The 22,770-nt window shown below is 39.5% G+C and overlaps 1 protein-coding gene across 4 annotated transcripts in view; it reads right to left on the bottom strand.

The window, feature by feature from the left end:
• The window catches only part of SPAG17 (sperm associated antigen 17), a 233,117-nt gene that overhangs the window by 199,634 nt on the left and 10,713 nt on the right, over positions 1-22,770 (bottom strand). For 3 of the 4 annotated variants that reach the window (XM_064588562.1, XM_064588559.1, XM_064588561.1), the window contains exons 2-3: positions 2,326-2,466; positions 1,624-1,707 (exon numbers count right to left, since the gene is read on the bottom strand). In XM_064588562.1, coding sequence (XP_064444632.1) covers positions 1,624-1,707; positions 2,326-2,466 — 225 coding nt within the window. The remainder of the gene's footprint in view (positions 1-1,623; positions 1,708-2,325; positions 2,467-22,770) is intronic. The other variant, XM_064588560.1, reaches the window with a different exon arrangement.

The following is a 22,770-nucleotide window of genomic DNA, read 5'->3' as shown; positions in this document are numbered from 1 at the left end:
AGGGACTGAGATTGGAAATGTACCCTCTTCTCCAAATGTGCCTTCTGTCGTTGGCTGATGCTGATCAGGAGCCTGAATTTGTTTTATGTTCTATATCTGTTTTTACCGAAGCAAATTGATGTTGATGCATGTCTGGTATACCCAAGGTCCAATCTCTGTGGTGCTCATCCTGCCTTCCCTTTTTTTCTGGAACCATTCAGGAAAGGGTGTGTGAGTGGGTGTGGGAGGCTTATTGCCCAAATGCTCCCCTGGAAGAATGTGGTAGAGCCAGATGTGAAATGGACCTCCCCTGAGTGAAGGATTCACAACCCAAAGTCACAGCACATATTGGAAAGGAATGGCTTTCTAACTGAACTCTGGATTTGTAACATTGCGCTATCCCACATCCAAGTCAAAATGTCTGTCCAGATTAGACATCAAAACTGGCCTGTTATCATCTCTGATTTTTACTGAGCATCTTTGAAGAAGAAAGAGTTCTTTGGGGGGCTAATTGGTCCCAGGCCCGAGAATTGGACAGGGATTTCTATGGCTACTTTAGAAGAAAACTTCCAGTATTTTAAATCCAGGTATCACATAATGTTTCAACTGGAGCACGCACATTTAGCACATCACAACAAAAGCCAGAAGGTATGTTATTTGACTCCAAAAGCATAGAATCAGTTTTTCGTGATAGTGAGAGTAGTGTAGCAAGAGTTAATGCTATAAAATCCACATTATTGTCAAGCGTAAATAAATCCAATGAAACTTGTTCAGATAGTACTTAGGCAATACTAAAGAGCCCATTAAGAAATCATCCAAGACCTGAGACACATAAAAACTTTATTAGATCACTGAAATAAAGTGCAAACAAGTTTGTCTTAGAAAGATCCAAAAATCTTTATGCTTTCAGTCTGAAGAGCCGTAAAACAGTGCCTGACAAATTTTAAGTGATATTCTAATTAATCAGTGGATTTTTATAGCTTCTTGTGAGCTGTAAGTTAGATATTAACAAGGCAGTGTGAGAGGCAATCCCCCTGTACCGAGCATGAGTTCTAAGTCTTTGCATAAGCCCAGTGGTCAGCCAGGCCAGACTCTTGTGTTAAGCATCTGCTAGAAACAGAATGGACGATTAACCTAAAAATTGTCCTTATTTTCATGTTGGTTAAAGTAGGATAGAAAATGTGCCCAAATCTTGCTGACTGATGGAAAATTTTAACAGCTGTGTCTCTGTCTTGTACAGGAAACACTTTCTACGGCATTTTTACATTGTTCCTTTGGTGAAACTAACACTTCGTAATACACTAATCATACAGCTCCCTTTAATACCACCACTCACTCAATAATTACCATGAAAAAGTATGACCCAACTCTTTTGTATAGAAAAATTTCTGATTTATAGTCTTTAATTGGATACAGTGATGGTGTAGACAATCTAGGACAATTTTATTCCTAGAGAGGGATTTTGTTAGAAGAGAGGCAGATTTTTTAAGTGCCTGCCATCAGGCAGCTCCAATGAGGAGCAAAGCAAGAATTTGCTTTCAAAGAATGAATTAAAAAAAATTTTTAACATGAATATAAGAGTATTACTTCAATTCTCATTTTCTAAAAATAACAAAAATCTCTTCAATAAAGATGTTCACCTACCTCATAATATAAGGGAGCACTACTGCCTACAGGTTTCTTTGCCTTTTTAGATGGAGTTTCAAGAAATGCATTTGATTCATTGATCTGTAAGAAAATTAAATTCATCTATAATGAAGAAGAAAGGCATACTTAAGGAACACTTAGATATATGTAACTTTCAAATACCTAGGTGGCTTGAAAGGTTGGGAAACCTAGCAAGGAAGAGATACTCATCAATGAGGCAAAATATTTATAGTCACTTTGGTAAGCTGTTAGTAATCGTGTGAGTATGGGCCACCTGACAGGACTTTTCTATGTGGTCATTCCTCTCTGCCCTCTGACAAGCTAGGTTTCTCTGTAGACTTAATTTTTCTTGCTATGGATTTCCCTGGAACAGTAAATAGTTTAGTCTTTATTATTATTAAATCTTTTATTGAATAAATAATTCCTCAGAGAGCCTAGCATGGAGCCTGGTATGGCCACAGGAATTTTGTCAAATGAATGAGTGCTGAAAGGGCCTAAAATGGACCTAAATAATGGACCAAAATAATTCTTCCAGATTAAACAATGCAAATTTATTCTAGCTAAGTTTTGTTTAAAATAATCCACCCCAATTTACCAAACAGCCCAAGAATACGATAGTTGTATTTATTTTATTATTTTATTCTATTATTTTAAGCACAAAAGTCTTCACGGGGCCTCGAGATGGGAAAGGACAGGTACCTGCTGGAGAATGTCTTGCCAGGACACGATACTGAAGAATTTCCGCTGAGGGACCTGGACAGCAAGGGTGAGGGCTCTGATGAGAAGATCATCTTCAGTCCGGTTTCCAACTACAAAAGCGACGGAGCCCTTCCAATCATTCTATTAAAAAAAAAAAAAAGCAGAAGGAATTAAATTCTAAATATTCCTGGGTAGGTAATTTTGTGTCAAAGGCTTCCACTAAAACAAGATAATTTTCCCTTTAAACTTTACCTTAAAAGACAAGAGCTGACCACATAATGTATGTAAGTTCCTGATTCAAGTAGCCGCAAGGCGGCAGTGTTGTGCCAAATTTCATGCAACTAGACCAAAAAACCATTTTCTTCGGAAACTAGACCTTTCATTTTAAGGAAGACAGTGTTTAAAAAATGACATGCTTTCACTAGAATGCTGTCCAAGAATAATTTGGTACTGGGAAGAAATAGTTCATTCATATGTTACAAATATATATTAAGACATAATCTTGAAAGCAGAAATCTTTATTTTTGTTCCCTGATACAGTCTAAGACTCTAAATCGTGCCGAGGCATGGGAGGAGCTTGATCAATACTTGCTGAATGTTGGGTAATATTGAATGAGTTGCCAAAGGGGCCTTATATGGGGTAAAAATGTAATCCCTGAAGTTTTTGTAAAGCACAGAACTAGGACATATCTTTTCCTCCTCGTGTAACACAAGAATCTCATTGCTAATTCACAAATGAGTCCTTTCCCTTCCCAGGACATAGGCTACAAAATTACACTTGGACACGAAATGTTGCATCATATAATTTAAAAGAAATGTTACCAAAGACAATATTCTTATTCAGTAATCCCTTTCTCTATTATAATGATAATTTCTCTTGGGAAGAAGCATTTCCCCAGAGATTAAGAATGGAGTTTATTGAATTACCCGCTGTGTGGTGCTGAGAGTCTCATGCATACCAGGGTCTATGACTTTCGCACACTAACAATCATATGGGGAAATGGAATAAGCAAACATGATAAAGACATTCGGAAAGAGAAATAAATAATAAAGGAGGGCACTCTAGCCATGTGACCTCTCCAGCCCTTACCAACCCCATTTATAGCATAAAGGGATTGGACAGGGCAAAATCTAATGTCCCTCTGAAGATCTGATTCAAATAGAGTAAAGCTGCCTGTCAGTGGATTCCAAAACAATGTCTAAGATGATGTGAAGAGATTTTACACAAATGTAATGAAATGCATAATTTTCTGTGGTTCTCTCTGTTTTCTGTCCAGTCCATGGTCAGGGTGATGACAGAACTAGGGTATAGGTTGGAGAAAAGACCTTAATGCAAATTCCTCCTTACCATCCAATAATCAGTATCCTTAAATGTCTCTTTACTTCTCTCCATGGAAACTTACTAACTACCTAACAAAACCTGCTCAATTTTCAATTCAAAACGAAAACCACCCATGAAAGTATAAAAATGTGTATTTTACCTACAAAGTGTGTGTGTGTGTGCATGTCGGTGTGGCTGGATGTGTTTCCCTGTTACATTGAGTTTAAGACCTTTTTTGTTTGTTTGCTAATTCACCATAAGAAGACTGAGCATCTGTTTTTTTGTTTTTTTGTTTTTTAATATTCTGACTCTGAAAAGTAAGTATGACATTTATAATGTATTCTTTTGGAAAAAAAATGCCACTATCGCAAAATGACCTTTCCCATATTGGATGCCTTTCTTTTCTTTGGTCTGCTCCCACAGTCAAAACTGCAACTATAATCATCGGAAGAGGAAAATCTCTTAAATTCTCATAATAATGCGACATGGTTAATGTCGCACAATAATACACATGGTTCCTAACCAGGCACAACCCCAGACTTCCCATCAGTTACACTTTCCCACACGGAAGATTTTTTTGATCACCTCTACCTCCCCCCCTCCCTGCTGCAAATGTCCTTGCCTGGATTTGAAAGCTAATGGTGACAAGGAAGGGCTGTCTGTCCACTCTTTGGGGGGACACATCAGAAAGAGGACATTCTAGCCCACCACCTACCCATTAGTATCTGGTGTCAAAGGCAGGTGTTGACTATTTCAGACCAGAAGAAAATAAGGGAGGAGGAAGAAGGAACTGACAATTATTGAAATCTGCCATGTGCCGGGCATATGTTATCTCACTGAATCCCTGAGTAATCCCTTTAAATAGATGCACTCATACTTTATAGATGGAAAAACAGAGGCCCAGCAAAGTCCAACAACTTGTTCAAGGTCATCTCGGCAGAACCTTATGGAGACCACATTCGTGGCTTACAATTTTGTGATCGTTTTAGAACAGTTTTGAGAGCAAGTCTTTGGGGTCAGAATGCCTTTCCATAATCCTTAAATTGCAGTTCATGGCTATCTTATTCACAGTAAACATAATAGATGAAGATCTGTTCACATATTAAAGTGTATAAAACCTTCAAACATAGATCATGTAGTAAAGCCTTAAGACATCTTAAGGTTACTTTTTTTTTTTTTTTTAATCAATGACAGTTTTATGAAGGCTCGAAGACGTTAAGGAAATTTCCTAAGTTTGTCTCTCTCCAAGCAGAGTGTTCTTGTTATTTTGGTCTGGATGCACCTTAACACAAGATTTGTTCCTCCAGTTCATGGTACTATACTGAAAATTCTGGGCCCAATTTCTCCACTGGAAGGGGTCTGGAGAGTAGAGTCCAGCTGAGACTCTGTTTCCCATCTGTACTCACTTGCCCCAAAACTCCTGCTCCTGGAATAGGATCTACTTGGCAAAACGGGACCCATGAAGGACTTGGTTTGAGTCATGGATTAGTGTCAAATCACATTCCCAGAAGCCAGGTAAGCATGAAATGGACTGATCAGACAGTAATAATGCAAATCAAGAATGTCTGCAGAGAATGATGCACTCACTAGCGTGCTGCACTAGGGGGCAGTGAGATGTCAGGAAATGCATAATATTCAACTAATGGAGAGTAAGCCATTGCCCTGGGGTCTAATTAGGAAGAATCGTTAAATGAACAATGCTCTGCAAATATAATTTCTGAATTTTTCTCTTACTACTTCAGGATAACTGTAGATTCCAAATTTCCACTAATTGGCAGCAGTTTTAGAAATAGGAAATTGTTTTGGAAAAACGGACACAAATCAGATTTGGTAAAAAGCTATTAAGAACACCCCTCCGCCATGTATCCCACCCCGACATGCACTTAAACACAGTCCTTAAATTTGGGTTCACAGGGCAGCCAGAGAAACTGAGTATAGAGAATACAAATGTGGACCGTGGGTGGGAAATGAACATACAACGTGTACATTTGAGTCATCACACTTGTGAGTCCTGAGGCGCCAGCTACCTGTGGGTGAGTGTCACATAGCTCAAGAAGTTTGGATTAACTCTTAGCATAAGCCTAGACAAAGAAAACATTAATCATTTTAGAAAAACTACACTGGATGCATCTGATGGTGAAGGATACAGGGTTTTAGTCTGGGCGCACCACAAAAGCCTTAGGAAATAAGGTCGGCTCTCTGCCAGCTGGAGGTATATGCTGGACACAGTTATTGCTGAGTCTCGCTTTCTAGCAGTTATTGATAAAGTCATTCAAAGGATGGAATGAAGTCATGTATGGACACAATCCCTTACCTTTTATTTACTTTACCAGCCTCACCTAATTGAAGCTTGGCGGGAGGGCGTCTTAACCCAAACACAGACATACTAGTCTTCCAAAACAAGAAAGTATTCATGTAAATGCAAAGACCCCGGCTGTCTCACACACACCTACTGTCCCAGAGACACAGGGTAGATTTATGACTCTTTTCTTTCATATATTGCGAACTCTCCAGATTTTACTGAGGCACTTCTGTATTCTAAGATGATTATAACAACCCTTTAAGACAAGTGAGAAGTAGCTTTTGGACAATGGGAAGGTGATTGCTTCCTTCTATTAGCACAAGGCATCAGCTGGGAGGGGAATGGCAGGACACACATACTGTCTTCCCCTGCCTTTGCTGGCGTGTGGCAGGGGGCCTGCTGCCCTCAAAGACCTGAAAGGAGATTCCCACAGTCCGCTCCCCAGGCTGATCGGATCCCGAGGAGCTTTGATGAACCAACAGTGGTCCCAACTTTTATTTGGAGAAGATGTATACAAGCCCCAAGTCAAATCAGCGCAACAGTAAAAAAGGCAAACTGTGTGCAGAGTTATTTAACAACTGTCCCGATATGCAAACGTATGCTTTATGTCGCTCCTCTGCTGCAAGGATGACCTTCTTGTCGAGTAGGTGTACTGCCAAATGGAGAGGGATTAGCAACTGTCTCTCTCATACCAGGTCTTCCCTTCAAAAGGGGTCTTGGATCTCCATCAGCCAAAGAGTGTTAGTGTGGGGGGTTGGCCGGCAGAATATTTTTATGACATAGAACTGGCTGCTATAATCGTATTTGTTAAAAAGGGGTTATAACTATAAAATAAGTTGGGAATAGCAATTACAAATGGGTGCACATTGTTATCTAATAAACAGGAACGATACAACCGCCCGGGATGTGCAGTCATCTAACTCCTTTGACTGCCTTTACTAAACAAATTCTTACTATAGATTCTTCTCTAATTATAGATACCTCACAATTTGTTATAAATACTATAGCTTGACACATTGTCATCATACTATTAGAACTGCTCCTTATTTAGGAATTAGTTCATGTGGCTGTCACATTTTCTCAACTAGATTATATGCTCTTTAGGTCAGAAATTCCGTTTTATCGCTTTTGTACCTCATGGTGCCCAGCAGAGAAATGGGAAATAAAGCAGGGCTCTCTCTATAAATAACTGTTGTGCAGTATTTTAAAGCAATAGAGAATGTGCTTGGACACTGAGGATTTTGACCCCGAGAATCATAAAGCCCTAGAAGGTAACGTATCAAGAAACCGTGCAGCGCGTATACAGAGTCCACAGCTCTGAAGTCTTTTGGGAGGAAAACGGGCTGCCTCTGATCCAACCTATTTCTGCCAGGCGTCAGTGACAAGGGTTTGAGGAGTTAGGCCCTGTGGCCCTTCCTCTACGAAGACAGGTTTCCTGGGAGTGGCCCGACAAGCAGCCAGATGGTAGTGAAAGGAGGCAGCTCTGACAGGTAAGAAGGGAAAAGCCCAAGACTCACATACAAATGCTCATTGCTATAAAGCCATCCCTCCTTCTCTTTCTTTCCTACTGTCTCCTGTCACCCAGCGAGAGGGACCTCAATGGCCTGCTCCTTCTTCCCCTCCACCTAACCGCCGACAGGCTGCAAGTTCTGTGATTCCTTTCTCCTTCAAGGTGCCTCTGAAATTCTTATGAGTCGAACTTTATGGCGGTGTGGGGTAGGGAGAGAGGAAAGACAGAAGCTGCACATGGTATCAGGGCTCTACATCCAGACTCTGCCAGATGTGCAGAATTTGGACCTGACACGGCCTCCCGCCGCAATGTCACCGCCCCACCCATCCTAATCTTCCCCTCCATCAGGAGTGTGCTGGATCTGATTGCCCCCAAGCTTCCTGACTCTGGCCAGCGGGGTTGCGTTGACACCGTGAAATTCACCATGGTGGAAGTGTGGAAACTATAGCAATGCCAAGTGCCACGAATCAGAGCTTTGCCCTGGAGAACAGGTTGTTAAAACGTTTAGCAGCACATCACGGCTCCCTTCCCAGGAAGGCCTGTGAGTCTAAGACTGACTTAGAAATGATTTTGATTGAAACGGTGAAGGCTGTCTCTGGGAAAATATCGAGGGCAGAGCAGATTCTCTCCACCTATCACATTCCCCATCCCAATACACATTCTGCAGTGTATGCTGTGTGGAGTGATACTGTCTGCTGATGGATGCTGATTCAGGTGGGACCCAGCCTCACTATCCTTCAAAATGGACTCTATGAAATGCAAGGGACAAGGTAAGGACAGAGAGGCCGCCATGGGAGGAGCAGGGCCAACCGACTCCAAGGCTCTCCTTTCCTCCTGAACATCTTGGGGTTACTGTCCCACTCAGGCATCCGAGTCACTGGGACCACTGCCTGGGAAGGGGTCCCCGAGCACCCACAGATAGTGAGACCCCCTCACACTTCCATGACCCCCTGGAGGAGGTCATTGTGGCATAGTGATTAAGAGCCTGGGCTAAGGAGGCAGACTTCCTGGATTCAAATTTCAATGCATCATCTGTGTGTCCTTGGGCAAGTTACTTAACTTCTCTGTGCCTCATGGATACATGAGGATAACGACAGTACCTGCCTCACGGGGTTGTTTTGAAGATAGAATGAGAAAACCTATAGAAAGCCCTTCTGAGCAGCACCTAGGAATGATCACAGCCATCGTGGATATTATTTTTTTGGGGGGGGCTTCTGCTCTTGGTACTTATTAAAACAAAAATGGTTATTCCATACATGCTGTTCCAAATGTGGAGAACTTATGAGTGAGTCAAGGAAAAAAATCAAACAGAATATCAACCATTGTATCATGAAAAAGAAAGTCTTTATTTGAATGATAGTCAATTTGCAGAATAACTTGCTCTTTGATAATGATAAACTTATTAACTGATATATTTCTAAAATATTTAGGTGCTTGGAAGAAAGGGCAAAAGTCATGAACATACTATGTTTACAATTCTAAAGGTATATAATTTTCAGAGCTATGGGGAAAAAAATGTGAGTGTGGCAGAAGAGAGCTGTAAGTGATTTTGTGCTCAGTAGAGTCCGGGCAGAGACACCGACCCACCTCCAACGGTGAAAGAGACATGGGTTGGAGTCAGGGAAAAAGTGTGGAGCTGACTAAGGAGACAGTGAGCTCCGAGGCGGCCACGCAAAGGGCTGGGGACAGACAGCTGCACTGCACTCTTATTAGAGACAGGGACCGGCTCACTGGCTTAAAAAATAAGAACACGGATCACATGCTTGGTATTTCACTTGCAAATATTAATCTGATTAATTTTATGGATGCAGGCCTAAAACACAGATATCAGGCAGGGCTAGTTCTTAAAAACAAAAGCAAAATGAGTAAAGTTTATTTTTGGTACAGAGTGTTTGGGCACCTCTTTCTCCAGATAAGACAGGCTCCCTGGCCTGTTGTTATATTCTGGCTGCCCCGGGCCCTTTATAGGGCTCTCCAGAATTCAGCATCCCCTTCTCCTGGACAGAATACAATTTATCCACATCACCTCCTAGTCAGCTTAGGGCCTTAATACTTGATTTGTTAACTAGATAAATAAGCATACCCTGCAGCATTAGTGACTGTGACTGTCTTAAAGTATTTTTTCCCCTCCGTGCTATCTGCATTTTTAAAACAGAATCTGAGCAACTCCTGGACTAACTCAAAGGGATGCCCTGCTAATGGGGGTATGTTAGCAGTGGTCTGGGCCAGTGGGAAAGGCTCCCCTAGAATCATACCACCTAGACAACTTCCTACTTTGCCCATGGACCTGGCATATAGTAGCATTCAGTAAATGTCTCTTGAACTTAGTAGTCAAAACCACACACTAAAGAGAATTGTTACACACGTTTAGTATGGGAATGACAACTAAGTATGTGGCATTTTACCAGGTACACTCAGCACTTTGGAAGGAACCATGCCTCTGAATCACTGAGCATTTGAATTAAAGAAAGCATATTCCTTTGAGACATAGACAACACTCTAATGTCTTCTATTCACTGATGAGAACTCAGCAGTCCAGAAACATCTTTACTGTGCAAGCACATGCTATCTGGCTTGTTTTCCTTGTCTTCATAAATATTAAATGTGATCACTAATTAAAATTATTGAAGTTCTGGAGCAAAAGATACAGAGCTCTGAAGAGGTTGTCAAATTCTGCCTCTGTGGTTTCTTAGACAAATGACCTTGGGCCTACTTTGTGACTCAGTTTCTCACTTGTAAAAATCGATCTAATAATATAACCTTCCAAAAGTTTTTGCAGGGTTCTAATAAACAAATACACCCACAATCATTTTGCACATTGTAAAGTACTGCGCAAAGGTAAAATATTAATGTGTGCAAGGGAACTATTATTTCCCTTTGAAAGTTCTGCAAAAATGGGTTAAAAGTGGTGATCACTTCTTCAATTTTGGATTTGGATATGTCCTGCGGATCTTCTTTGGATGGTTTAGCCTCACAGCTTGGCTGTTTGATTGTTTTTCTTTTGTTTTTCAGAGTACTTGGCCTATCCCACCAATCTAGCACATGAGCCTAATTCGGTTTTGCTCCATACATCAGAGAGTTTTAAGACAGCTATTAAAACACCACATGGAAAAGCTTTGCAGGGAATTCTACTCCACAGAAAAACCACAGAAACCACTACACACCTTAACTCTCTCCCCACCCCCAACAGTTGGCTAAAATTACGGCTCCATTATGTTCGTACAATCCAACCAGTTTTATTGCTTGGAGCAAAATCTGAGGTCCAAAATGAACTTCAGAACATAAAGAGTAAGGCAAACCTCAAAAGGAAACAAGCTTCTTTGGGTTTTCAAACAAATATTACATATCAGAGGCATTCTTCTAACGGAGGAGACCAAGAAAAGCTAAGAGGAGTCCTGCTAATTGCTCCACGAATGTAAAATTGGAATCAGGGACTCACCCCAAAGAGAAGAGATCTCTTTTCATCATCAGATATTAAAGGCTACAACCTTTCATCAAACAACTCCATCCTCAGACATGAGACCCTCTCATCCCTCCCTCAAGTCTCTTCAGTATTGAGTTACTATCGCCCACATTAAAAATTAAGACATATTTTCAAGACTCAGTATTAACTCATTATTACCCTATTGTAGCCCTTTTCTTTGGTTTTTGTTTTTTTTCCCCCCACCTTCATTTCTCTATTTTAAGTGTCATTTATCCACTGGACATTGTGGTATGTTCTATAAATTTGTATAGCCTTGGCACTGGGACTACTCAGAGGAAACAAACAACCAGCCAATGCTCTTTCTAATGAATCATCTATGCCCTATAGCTGCTTTTTGGTTAATTATGTGTCATGGACAACTCATTTCCTTGCAGTTAATACAAGTGTCCTCATTTACCATTTGTTTGCTACATAACCGCTGATGGAGTTTTTTGTTTGTTTTGGTTTGGTTTGGTTTTTTTTAGCCACTGCTGGAGTTTAATTTCTACATCCATCTAGAGTGAGTACAGAATCCCCAAGACACTTCTGACTACTACAAGGATACAAGACTGTCTTGATTATAAACACTCTACCCTATTCTCCTCCCAATTCAATGAAATATCCAAGAAATGCCAATATCTTGGCCACCAAATGATGATGCAGGGAAGAAGGGGTATCTAAGGATGGTCCTGGGGCAATGCCAGATCTTCTAGATACCCAAGGTCGATCATGCTTAGTATGGGTCAATCTGAAAATCCCAAGAAGGTGTCTCAGAAAAGCTATGAGGGTCTGCTTGGGAATCTGTGCTCTGCCTTAATTCAACAAGAAATGAGCAGCGGTTCCATTCAACACGCATTTATTAAATTAGTGTGATTAAATGTCTCTGATGTAAGAAACTATAGTGGTTACACAAAAATGACTAAGATAGGAGTTTGGAAAGTAAGCAAACAATGTTTATGTTTCACAATAAGTTTCTTAAGAGACCTTTTCTTTGTTTAGGCTACTTAACAACACCAGTTGCTCTGACGGGGCCCATCAAGGGAGTTAGGATTTGCAGCTTTCCAGAACTGGCATTATGCAATGATCCTGACTTTTCCAGCCTCCCAGGAATCAGGAGTTTCTCAACGAAGGCAAGAGGTAGTGGAGATCTGTCTCTGGTGAGAAAACCGGGGTAAGACCACCAAACTGACAAAGGGTAAAAAAGATTCAGCAATATCAATCTGTCCTGACGGGAGGGGAGATTAGAGCATGGATGGCTGTCTGAGGCAGTTCTTGAGATCTTTTTCCTAGAATGCTCATGACTTTCTTCAGATCTTCACACCACTGCCACTGTTTTAGGGATGAGTTTCTTGGAGGCTGACAAGAAAGTGGGGTGGAGGAGAGGCAGGAAAGAAGGTGTCACTGAAGTCAGGGGAGGAGTGGTGTATGTCGTCAAAGGCAATTAGAAGGTTACCAGTGACCTTAGCAAGAGCAGTTCTATTTGAGTAAAACTGCTTCCTGGTCATTCCTTCATTCCTGCAATACCATACGCCCTCATAATTCACATATCTCCTTTACCATATGAACCTCGTGTAAGGGCTGTGTGACTAAATATTCCAAGTTAATGATTATGATAAATTTCAAGCCCTCGATCTGGATATGGTTATTAATTTTCTCCAATTACACAGGTACATGAAGTCTATTTATTGGTTGCATCAGGGCAGTAATTCATTATAATTATTCCTCTCCTATTGATTCCCTAATATAGTCCTTACAATAGCTCTTTCAATGGTGTAATAAAAAGAGCACTGGTTTTAGTGTCAGAAAACCTGGTTATTAGTCCTGATTCCAACCACATGGGCTTGGAAAAACATTCAGGTACTCAGAATCTGGACTGTAGTAATACAATGCTTATAGTAGAGAGTCATTCATTCATTCAAGCAATATTTACTGAGTTACTAAGTGCCAACACTGAAGTGGGCATTAGGAAGAGAATGCATAGGCATAGGGCATAATCACTATCCTTAAACCACATCAGCCTGGGAAAGGCAATACACAAAAGTGAAAAGAGATTATTTATCAAAGTATTTCATAGCTATCAAACACTGTACCGTGTATTCATTTTAATTACTATATTGTTCATCCAATTAACATTTACTATGTGGGTACCTATGTTGTATGTGCTGCCCTGGAAATGGAGGATACAAATTTGAATAAGAGCAGTTAGAAGAAATGAACTAAATCTGTATATCTCAACATGGTAGACTTCAAAACACAATGTGGAATTAAAAAAATTGCAGGATTGGTAAATAGAAAAGTGTTTTTTAAGTGTACACTGAAAAAAAGAACTAGCAAACTAGCAATTGTCAATTTTTCATGATACAATTTTCCATGGTACAAATGTGCTTGTTTTTTTTTTTAAGATTTTATTTATTTATTTGAGAGAGAGAGAGAATGAGAGAGAGCACATGAGAGGGGGGAGGGTCAGAGGGAGAAGCAGACTCCCTGCCGAGCAGGGAGCCCGATGCAGGACTCGATCCAGGGACTCCAGGATCATGACCTGAGCCGAAGGCAGTCACCTAACCAACTGAGCCACCCAGGCGCCCACAAATGTGCTTGTTATATTATCCTTTGAGCTTGTCTGATTTTTAGAAAGTCTGGAAAGAAGTCTGCTCTCAAAAGACCCACAGTCCAGTGGGGGAGACAGAGAGGTATGAAAGTCACAATGTAAGGTGATATGCATTTTACTAGACCACATCTCTCCCTGTATCTTAGAAAAAGTTTCATGGGCAGATGCCACTTGAAGAAATAGTGGAAGGAATTCTTTGACTAGGTCTCCTGCTTGTCCACTTTCTGTCTACACAGTAGCCTCACTTCCTCTGCCTCAGAGAAGCAAGACTTTCTTGCTTAGGTTTCCTCCCCTGTTCACATTTCATCTCAATACATCCTTTGTGAGTCTCAAGAACTTGCTCCTTTTGCTTGGGCTGAGGAAGATTTTGATCCCTTCTCTGCTGTTCTAGAGCCAATGACCCACTTGCCTTTGACCTTGGCTATAACTTTGTTCCTTCAATTCTCCCATCTCTCCCTCTCCAGTTTTCTGGTCCTTCCTCCCCTTTCCTTTCTACAGTATTTCACACATAGATAAGTATCTTTACCTAATTCCAGTCTTCCTGCTAACCATTTCCCATCTGATCTTCTTTTCTCCATAATTGAACTCCCCAGAACATGTGACCTATACTTGAGGCTCCCATATCCTGATAAACCCCATGTTCTTAAAATCCTGTAGTCTTGTTTCCAACTCCCTCCTTGACCACCATTACCACCACCACCCACCCTACTGAAATTGCATTTTTGAAGGTCACTAATAATGTCCTCATCACCAAATATGGTTGTTTTGCCCTATTCTCCCTACGTCTCCATAGGTGGGAGAATTTACCCTTCTCCCTGATCTACCTTCCAGGACTCCACCCTGTCCTCATTCTATCTTTACTCCTTTAGATGTTCCAACTCCGACCATCAGGCTTTCTTTTCTTTCTGTTTCTTACATGAGGATCTTTTAGATATTCCACATAATTCTGTTCTTAACCTGTTCTTCTCCTGGCACGTACTCTGTATTAAATATTTTAGCTGCTGCCATGGCATCCACTACCACCTCTCTACTGACAACCCCTAAGTTTGTGTTTCCAACATGGACTGTAAGCCTATTTTTGACCTCCTGATGAACATTTTTACTTTGATGTTCTACCATCATCTCAAACTCAGCATGTCTAAAAGCTGAGCTCTTTGCCTCTTTATATCCTAAAACCAAACCAAACCAAACCAAACCAAACCAAACAACATCTCCCCTATCACAACCGGTAAAAATCATCCAAGTTCACTCTGCTAAATTTGACTGTTTCTGAGACTTTCCATTTCTCCTAGCCATCATAACTTCAAATCCTCTCCCATTCCCCTGTTGGATAGGCAACCACAGTTACTTTGTTCCCAGAGTTTCTTGAATCTGCCCTTTCCTTTTTATTCTCATAGCTATTCTCCCAGTTCAATCTGTAACTACCTTGAGTCTGGACTATTGAAAACACCTTCTACAGAGTCTATTCAGGCCTCCAGCATCTTCTATCTCCAACCTATTAATTTTCCTAAGACATCAAATTCATCATTTAACTTTTCCTTCAAAGAAAGTATTTTAATTGTCTAATTCTTGGACTCTAATGGGATATGATACAGTCCAGACTCCAAGGACTGGAACTCAAAGCTCTTTACATTCCCTTCCTCACATATTTTTAATACCATACCAACGATTACTTTTCTAAATTCTCATAGTTCAGGCAAATTGGTTCTGTGTAAATTCTTGAGCTTCAACTTTCTCATGTAAATAGGAATAGTATTTTTAGGGTTTTTGTGAGGATTAACCAAGATGGTGTGTGTAAAGAACCTAATATAGTGTCTCATTGGTGGTTAACTGTGTATCACAAATATGCTATTTGTTTTCTCAGTTCTCTGCTCACCTGGTCTTTTTATACAGAATGCCTTCCTTCCAGGGAATGCTTCATTTGTCCCAGCCCAACAGTGACCTTTATGTCTTCTCCCTGCCTATGAAAACTCCCTGTCAGTACTATTTAGTACTATGCTAGTAATATAGTTACATACATTGTGATCACAATATTAGTGTATGTCTTAAACATTAGTATGCATCAGACTCCTGCTTGATAAAGCACAAATTACTGGGCTCCACCCCAAATCTCTGATTCAGTAAGTCTAGGGTGGGACCTGAGAATCTGTATTTCTTATAAGTTGCCTGCTATTGCTGTGGCTTCTGGTCCAGGGATCACATTTTTATTTATTTATCTTTTTAGATTTTTTTCGAAGGGGGAAGGGGCAAAGGGAAAGGGAGAAGGGAGAGAGAGGATCTTAAACAAACTCCACAATCAGCACAGAGCCCATTGTGGGGCTCCATCTCATGACTCTGAGATCATGACCTGAGCTGAAAGTAAGAGTTGGTCGCTTAACCAACTGAGCCACCCAGGTGCCCCAATGGGATCACACTTTTAGAATGACTGGTGTATGTATATTTTCAGAGTGTAAGCTCCTGTGTAACAGGAATGCTGTATTTTCTTTTTTCCACTGACTCACCCTCCCCTTTCTATATTCTCCAGGTAGTACACAGGACAGTAGTTTAACATGGAAGAAAGAAGTGTTTTTCAACTGAATTTAATGCAAATGCTATATTCACTAGCTGGTGTAATCAGTCTTAAACCATTTCCAATATTTAAAAATCTACTGAAAGGGAATGACTTAGTGAATGGCAGGTAAACATACTATTTATTAATAAAGAAAAACCCGTTAGATATAAATACAGGCAGACAAGCCTCAATTCTTCATGTTAGTGAAGAGATATAAGAACTCCAGGAATTTAAAAAAGGAAAATTAAGGGTGCCTGGGTGGCTTAGTCAGTTAAGCAACTGACTTTGATTTTGTCTCGGGTCATGATCTCAGGGTTGTGAGATCGAGCCCCAAGTCAGGCTCCATGTTGGGTGTGAAGCCTGCTTAAGATTCTCTCTCTCTTTCTCCCTCTGCCCTATCCCTCTCTCTTCCTTTCTCCTCTCTAAAAAAAAAAAAAAGAGAGAGAGAGAGAGAAAGAGAGAAAAAGAAAGAAAAAGAAAATTATTTATATTTTCCTCTGGAATGCATTTTAAAAGTTATATTTTGGGATGGGCCTATCTTACATTTTAGAAATTCATAATGCTCTAAGTAATTCCCCCAGGAAGGGATGTTTCTGTGTCAAGGACCACGCCCTGCCTTCTCTGAAGCAGATGATGGATGGAGGAAGGAGGATTAAGAGGAAGATGTCAATAACAAAATAGGATAAGGAATGAACATGGGGAAAACTTTCAGAAGATAATGAAAGGGTAATTCTTTCTCCAGACCTGGGGAAGATAATGGCTGGCCACTTAATAATGGCCTACTCTCCCCGTAGCCTACCCATATCTCAGCTACTTCTGGACTGAAGGCATATTATGTAAAGAGGCTCCTGCTCCATAACTGACATTTTCAATGTTTAGAATTGACTTGTGGGCAAGGTCTATAAAGACTGACATAAGAAAGATCTGGAAAGGCATCCAACTTACCTAGCTTGGCTTTGGGTATTTACCCCAAAGACACAGATGTAGTGAAAAGAAGGGCCATATGCACCCCAATATTATAGCAGCAATTGGTCTGCAATAGCCAAACTGTGGGAAGAGCCGAGATGCCCTTCAACAGATGAATGGATAAAGAAGATGTGGTCCATATATACAATGGAATATTACTCAGCCATCAGAAAAGATGAATACCCAACTTTTACATCAACATGGATGGGATTGGAGGAGATTATGCTAAGTCAAGTAAATCAAGCAGAGAAAGTCAATTATCATATGGTTTCACTTATTCGTGGAACATAAGGAATAGCATGAAGGATATTAGGAGAAAGAAGGGAAAAATGAAGGGGAGGAAATTGGAGGGGGAGAGGAATCATGAGAGACTATGGACTCTGAGAAACAAACTGAGGGTTTTAGAGGGGAGGGGTGTGGGGTGAATGGGTTAGCCCGGTGATGGGTATTAAGGAGGCCACATACTGCATGGAGTACTGAGTGTTATATAAAAACAGTGAATCGTGGATCACTACATCAAAAACTAATGATGTATTGTATGGTGACTAACATAACATAATAAAATTAAATTAAATTAAAAAAATAAAACAATACATCAGGCACAAATGTTTTGTTTCTATATGTTTATTTATTTAACTGAAAACTTTCATTGACCAAATTAAATTGGATGATTTTAAAGACTTTTTAGTAGCTGAAATTCAAAGAAGAGAGGAAACTTTCAATCTTGCTTTTGCTGGAACACTGGCTTCTATAATATAAGAATAATTAGAGATGGTGATGAGGCCAAGAAACAGATAAAGCAAAAGGAAGAATCCTAAAGAAGCTGAAAGCAAACTTTTAGTGAAGCTGCAATTGGATAAGTGAAGTGACTCTTTGTGGTTTATGCCATGGAGGATGAGCTGGTTTCCTCAGCTGTTTTGGTGATGGTGCTAATGAGGCTATAAACCAGAGGTCCAGTTCCCATATGGACTTTACATGACCAGAAATTCTGCTCAACATGACCAAAACCTTTGGTCTCTAGACAAGATTGATCATTATTGAACACAAGAGGGACTAAGCAAAAATCTTCTGAAGCAAAACAGGTCATCATTACTTTAAATATAATTTAAAGCATATATGCTTCTGACCTAAAGTGTCATCTTCATCACAAAAAGTAATACAGTGTAATACATCTATAGTTATTTCCATAGCAAAGGTTGAAAATATGGTCATAATAAACCATTTTCCCACAAACATTTTCCTAGGTTGGTGCTAAATGTATAAGATACGCAAGACAAGATAAACAACAGACATTCTTTAATGCTTTGCTTTATAATTACAATAACAAGTGTAAATAAAGAAACCATTTTTATTCTTGCTCTACCTTCTAGATATTTGATGTGAAGATAGAAGTGGTTGAACTCAATATTCCTAAACTTAAACTAGTTTAATCAAAACTCAAATATTATATACATATATGGAGTCATGTACATTTTTAGAGATCATTTTTTTTTCATTGATGTTTATATAATTTGGGGGGTTCTTTCTCCATTTCTATTCAATCTATGCTGCCTGAGAAACTGTTATATTTGCCTGTGCAACCCAGGGCCACACACCATATTTAGCAGAAGATGCAATAAAAACAACACAAAGAATAATGATTTTGAGGGGTGAGAACAAGGGGAATCCAGGAAACAGAATTTATTTAATTTTAGAAAGCATTTCACAAGTTTTCATACCCCAAATATTGGGTTACCATGGAAGTAGAGGAAATGTTTTGTCATTGTTAGAGAACTGGCTTAAAAACAAAGTAAGGTTAAGCAGGCACTTCTCTGGATGAAGTGGTATTAACAGTGGGGAGCCCTAGGGATCGTTCTTGGAAAGGTCTTATTTAACTGCTTTTATACCAGATATGAAAATAGATTACAATGAAATCTAAAATTGTGGAGTCTAATGCTGGGAGATATCCTTCATTGTCATTTAGTCTAATTCCTTTATTTTGCAGAGAGAAAGAAACATTTATGACATCTTGGTCAAGGTGACACAGAAGCAAGAAACACGTTCTGATTTCCAGACAATGGGCCTTCCTCTGCCACCCTGTCTTGCCTTCATTATCAGATGTGACAATGACACGATGCCATTAAGCACTGCGAGGAGATTTCACAAAGCTCTTTGAGCTGAGCAAGCACATATGTCTGATGAGATCCAGTGTGGGAAGTCTAAGTGAATGCTTTGAGGAAAATAGAAATTAGTCACAAGTTTAGAGGCTTTGATGATCAATGATAGCAAATGTGTCGATATGTAATGCTTCCCATAACCATCATCTTAATGTGCTACAGGTCTATTGAAAGGCCTTTGCTCATCATATCTGGGGAAAATGGTAGGAATTAATTAGAAAACATTACCCTACCATTGCACAAAAGCAGAGTGTCTTTATTCTTGGCAAGCTGTGTTGAGTTTTAGGCATAAAACCTAAAAAAGGATTGAATAGCTGGAAAGATTCACCTAGAATGGCAAATAAACTAGTCATGGGGAAGAAGGGACTTCAGTGGGAGGACTGACTAAAACAAACTTAGGATAGAGAGGTGGAAAATATACAGTATGTCTTAGTCTTTTCAGGCTGTTAAAATGGAATACCACAGACTTGATGGCTTATAAATAACATTTATTCCTTACAGTTCCAGAGCCTGGGAAGTCCAAGATCAAGGAACCTGCAGATTCAGTCAGGTGAGAACTCACTTTCTGGTGTATAGATGCTTATCTTCTTACTAAAACCTCATATGGCGAAGGGGTGAGGGATCTCTCTGGGGTTTCTTTAATTAGGGCACTAATCCCATTCATGAGGGCTCCACTCTCATGACCTAATCACCACCTACAGTCCTCCTACCTCCAAATACCATCACATTAGGGATTAGGTTTAAACATACGAATTTGGGGGTGGGGGAAAGAAGGCATGGTTAAAAAAAATAATGGAATTAAAAAGATCGATAAGCGGCTTGTACTCTCATATTGCTGATGGGAGTGTAAATTGCTGTAAACCCTTTGGAAAACTTTATGGTAGTAGCTACTAAATCTAAACCCATGCCTATCTTATGATCCAGCATTTCCATTCCTAAGTATATGCCCAAGAGAAATGAGTACATATGTCCAAAGAAAAATTCATACAAGACTTTCATAGCAGCATTGTTTGTACTATTTCAAATTAGGGATGATCAAATGTCATTTATCCAAATGATACAAACATAGTGATTCAAAGGGGAACCTGCACCCCAATGTTTATAGCAGCAATGTCCACAATAGCCAAAATATGGAAAGAGCCTAGATGTTCATTGACTGATGAATGTATAAAAAAGATGTGGTATATATACAATGGAATATTGTATTACTCAGCCATCAAAAAAAAAAAATGAAATTTTGCCATTTGCAATGACATGGATGGAACTAGAGGGTATTATGCCAAATGAAATAAGTCAGTCAGAGAAAGACAAATACCATATGATCTCACTCATATGTGGAATTTAAGAAACAAAGCAGATGAGGGGAAGGGAAGGAGAAATAAAATAAGATGGAAACAGAGGGGGAGATAAAATGCAAGAGACTCTTAACTCTAGGAAACAAAAAAAAGGTTGCTGGAGGGGAGGTGGGTGGGGTGAATGGGGTAACTGGGTGATGGACATTAAGGAAGGGCACCTGATGGAATGAACACTAGGTGTTATATGCAAATGATGAATCACTAAATTCAACCCCTGAAACTAATAATACTAATACATTAACTAACTTGAATTTAAATCTAAAAAAATAACTATGATAACATGGTAAGTACCATCATCATGGACTCTGAGAAACAAACTGAGGGTTTTAGAGGGCAGGGGTGATTCTTTCAACATAAAAATCCATGTCACCATGGAAACATGGTGAGTTGAATGTGGGAATGGGAAGTCAGGGATAGTTGCATGGAGGAAGCACATTTGAATTGTGACTTTAAGAAAGAGAAGAAGCTCAACAAGTGGTGTAGGGGAAGGAAGGGTAATAAAAAAAAAATCCTATATGTGTGAAAGCACAAAATTACCCAGCAGGAGTGAGTTGTCTAGTTGTCAGGCATGACAGGGAGTCTGGATAGGGGAGGGTAAGTGAAGCTGGAATAGAGCTAGGAAGATTGAGAAGGGCCAGTAAGTAATTGAGACTGAAGCAGGAAGTGACACGGTCATATTGGTATTACAAAAGGACAACCCAGGAGTCCGCAAAGGGTACATAGAGGGGAGAAGAGGAGGTGTGCCAACAGTCACCGAACACACACAGATGTGCCGATCTGCTGGTTGAACTGAAATGCATGCTGGTTGGTGGAGAGAATAAAAGTAACTGTGCGAAGTGGTAAAATTAAGAATGCAAAATCTAATAAACTGTTAGTACAAACTGCTCATTATAAGATGTTGCTATGATCATTGATAACTGGGCTTGCTGACATTGTGACATCAAGGGAACTTCTGCAGCAGGGTCTGTGGATCTGGGCTGTGTCACGGTAGACAGCAAAGCTACATTGCACAGCCTTTAGTAAGCATTCTGGGCTTCCGGAGGATCCCAGTTAATCATCACCCTCAAGCTCAAACTATTGCTTCTGACTCGTTTAGTTTTTACTTTTATTCTTATTTTTTAATTTTTAATTTTTTAAAATTTATTTTATTTTATTTTTTTAAGAAGGGTCTGTGCCCAATGTGGGGCTTGAACTCACAACCCTGAAATCAAGACCTGAGCTGAGATCAAGAGTCAGACACTCAACTGACTGAGCCACCCAGGTGCCCCCGTTTTTACTTTTATTTAGATTATAGTGCAATGCAATTCTGTGTGTGTAGTTTTTGATATAACATATACATTTATGATAAATATTTTAAGTGGAAATCCACAATGAAGAAACTTCAAAGCCTGGATATGTTTCCAAAATTTTAAGTATCATGAACAGGTAAGTATTCTGGATTTTCATGAGATCAAAGAAGAAAACAGTAATCAACCACAACCTGAGGCATGTTCTGATACTGTGTAAAAATCATTATGACATTAAAAACGTTTGTATTTCTAAAATGAAAACAACTTGATTCTTTCAACATAAAAATCTGATTAACTTATTATTACAAGTGATATAAATGTTGGATGGAAATAGAGCTCAAAGGTTATGCTGTTAAAAGCTGAACAGGTGAAACACTTTTTAAAATCAAACTGCCTATCATGTTTTGTTAAAGGTCGTGATTCCAATAAAGAAAATCTGCAATCATTAATGAAGGAAAATTTAAAGAACACAGGAAGTCCGTTTCGTGCACTAATGAGCTTAAAATAAAAACTTTTTTTTTATCAAAGTGTGTCAATAGGTAATTACAAAACATTTTTAAACATATCATCAGAACTTTTAACAATCTATTATGTAATTAAACATAAGCGAATGTTTTGAGACATGAAATACTTAGGTGAAATTAGAAAAATAATTAGTATGGGTATATCACAGCAATGTAGCCTGACTGTGGCAAAGCCTTTATCTACTGAAATGATAAAGGAAGCTTTTGGAAAACACAGAAATCAAACCAGTAAAATTTTAATCACTATTGATAGAGCTTTAAGAGTTTCATGTAAAAGGGTTCTGATAGTACCTAATATACAAAATTCAAGATGCTGAAGGTGGTTAGATATTTTTTGTCGATCTGCTGGAGCAAGATGAGAAAGCATCTGTGATACCTCAAACTATTTCAATGGGTACCA

The sequence above is a fragment of the Mirounga angustirostris genome, unplaced genomic scaffold, assembly GCF_029215605.1.
Source record: "Mirounga angustirostris isolate CCGP_5_RB_7025 unplaced genomic scaffold, mMirAng1.0.hap1 SCAF_4, whole genome shotgun sequence".
Classification (NCBI taxonomy): Eukaryota; Metazoa; Chordata; class Mammalia; order Carnivora; family Phocidae; genus Mirounga; species Mirounga angustirostris.
This window is presented reverse-complemented; position numbering and strand designations above follow the sequence as displayed.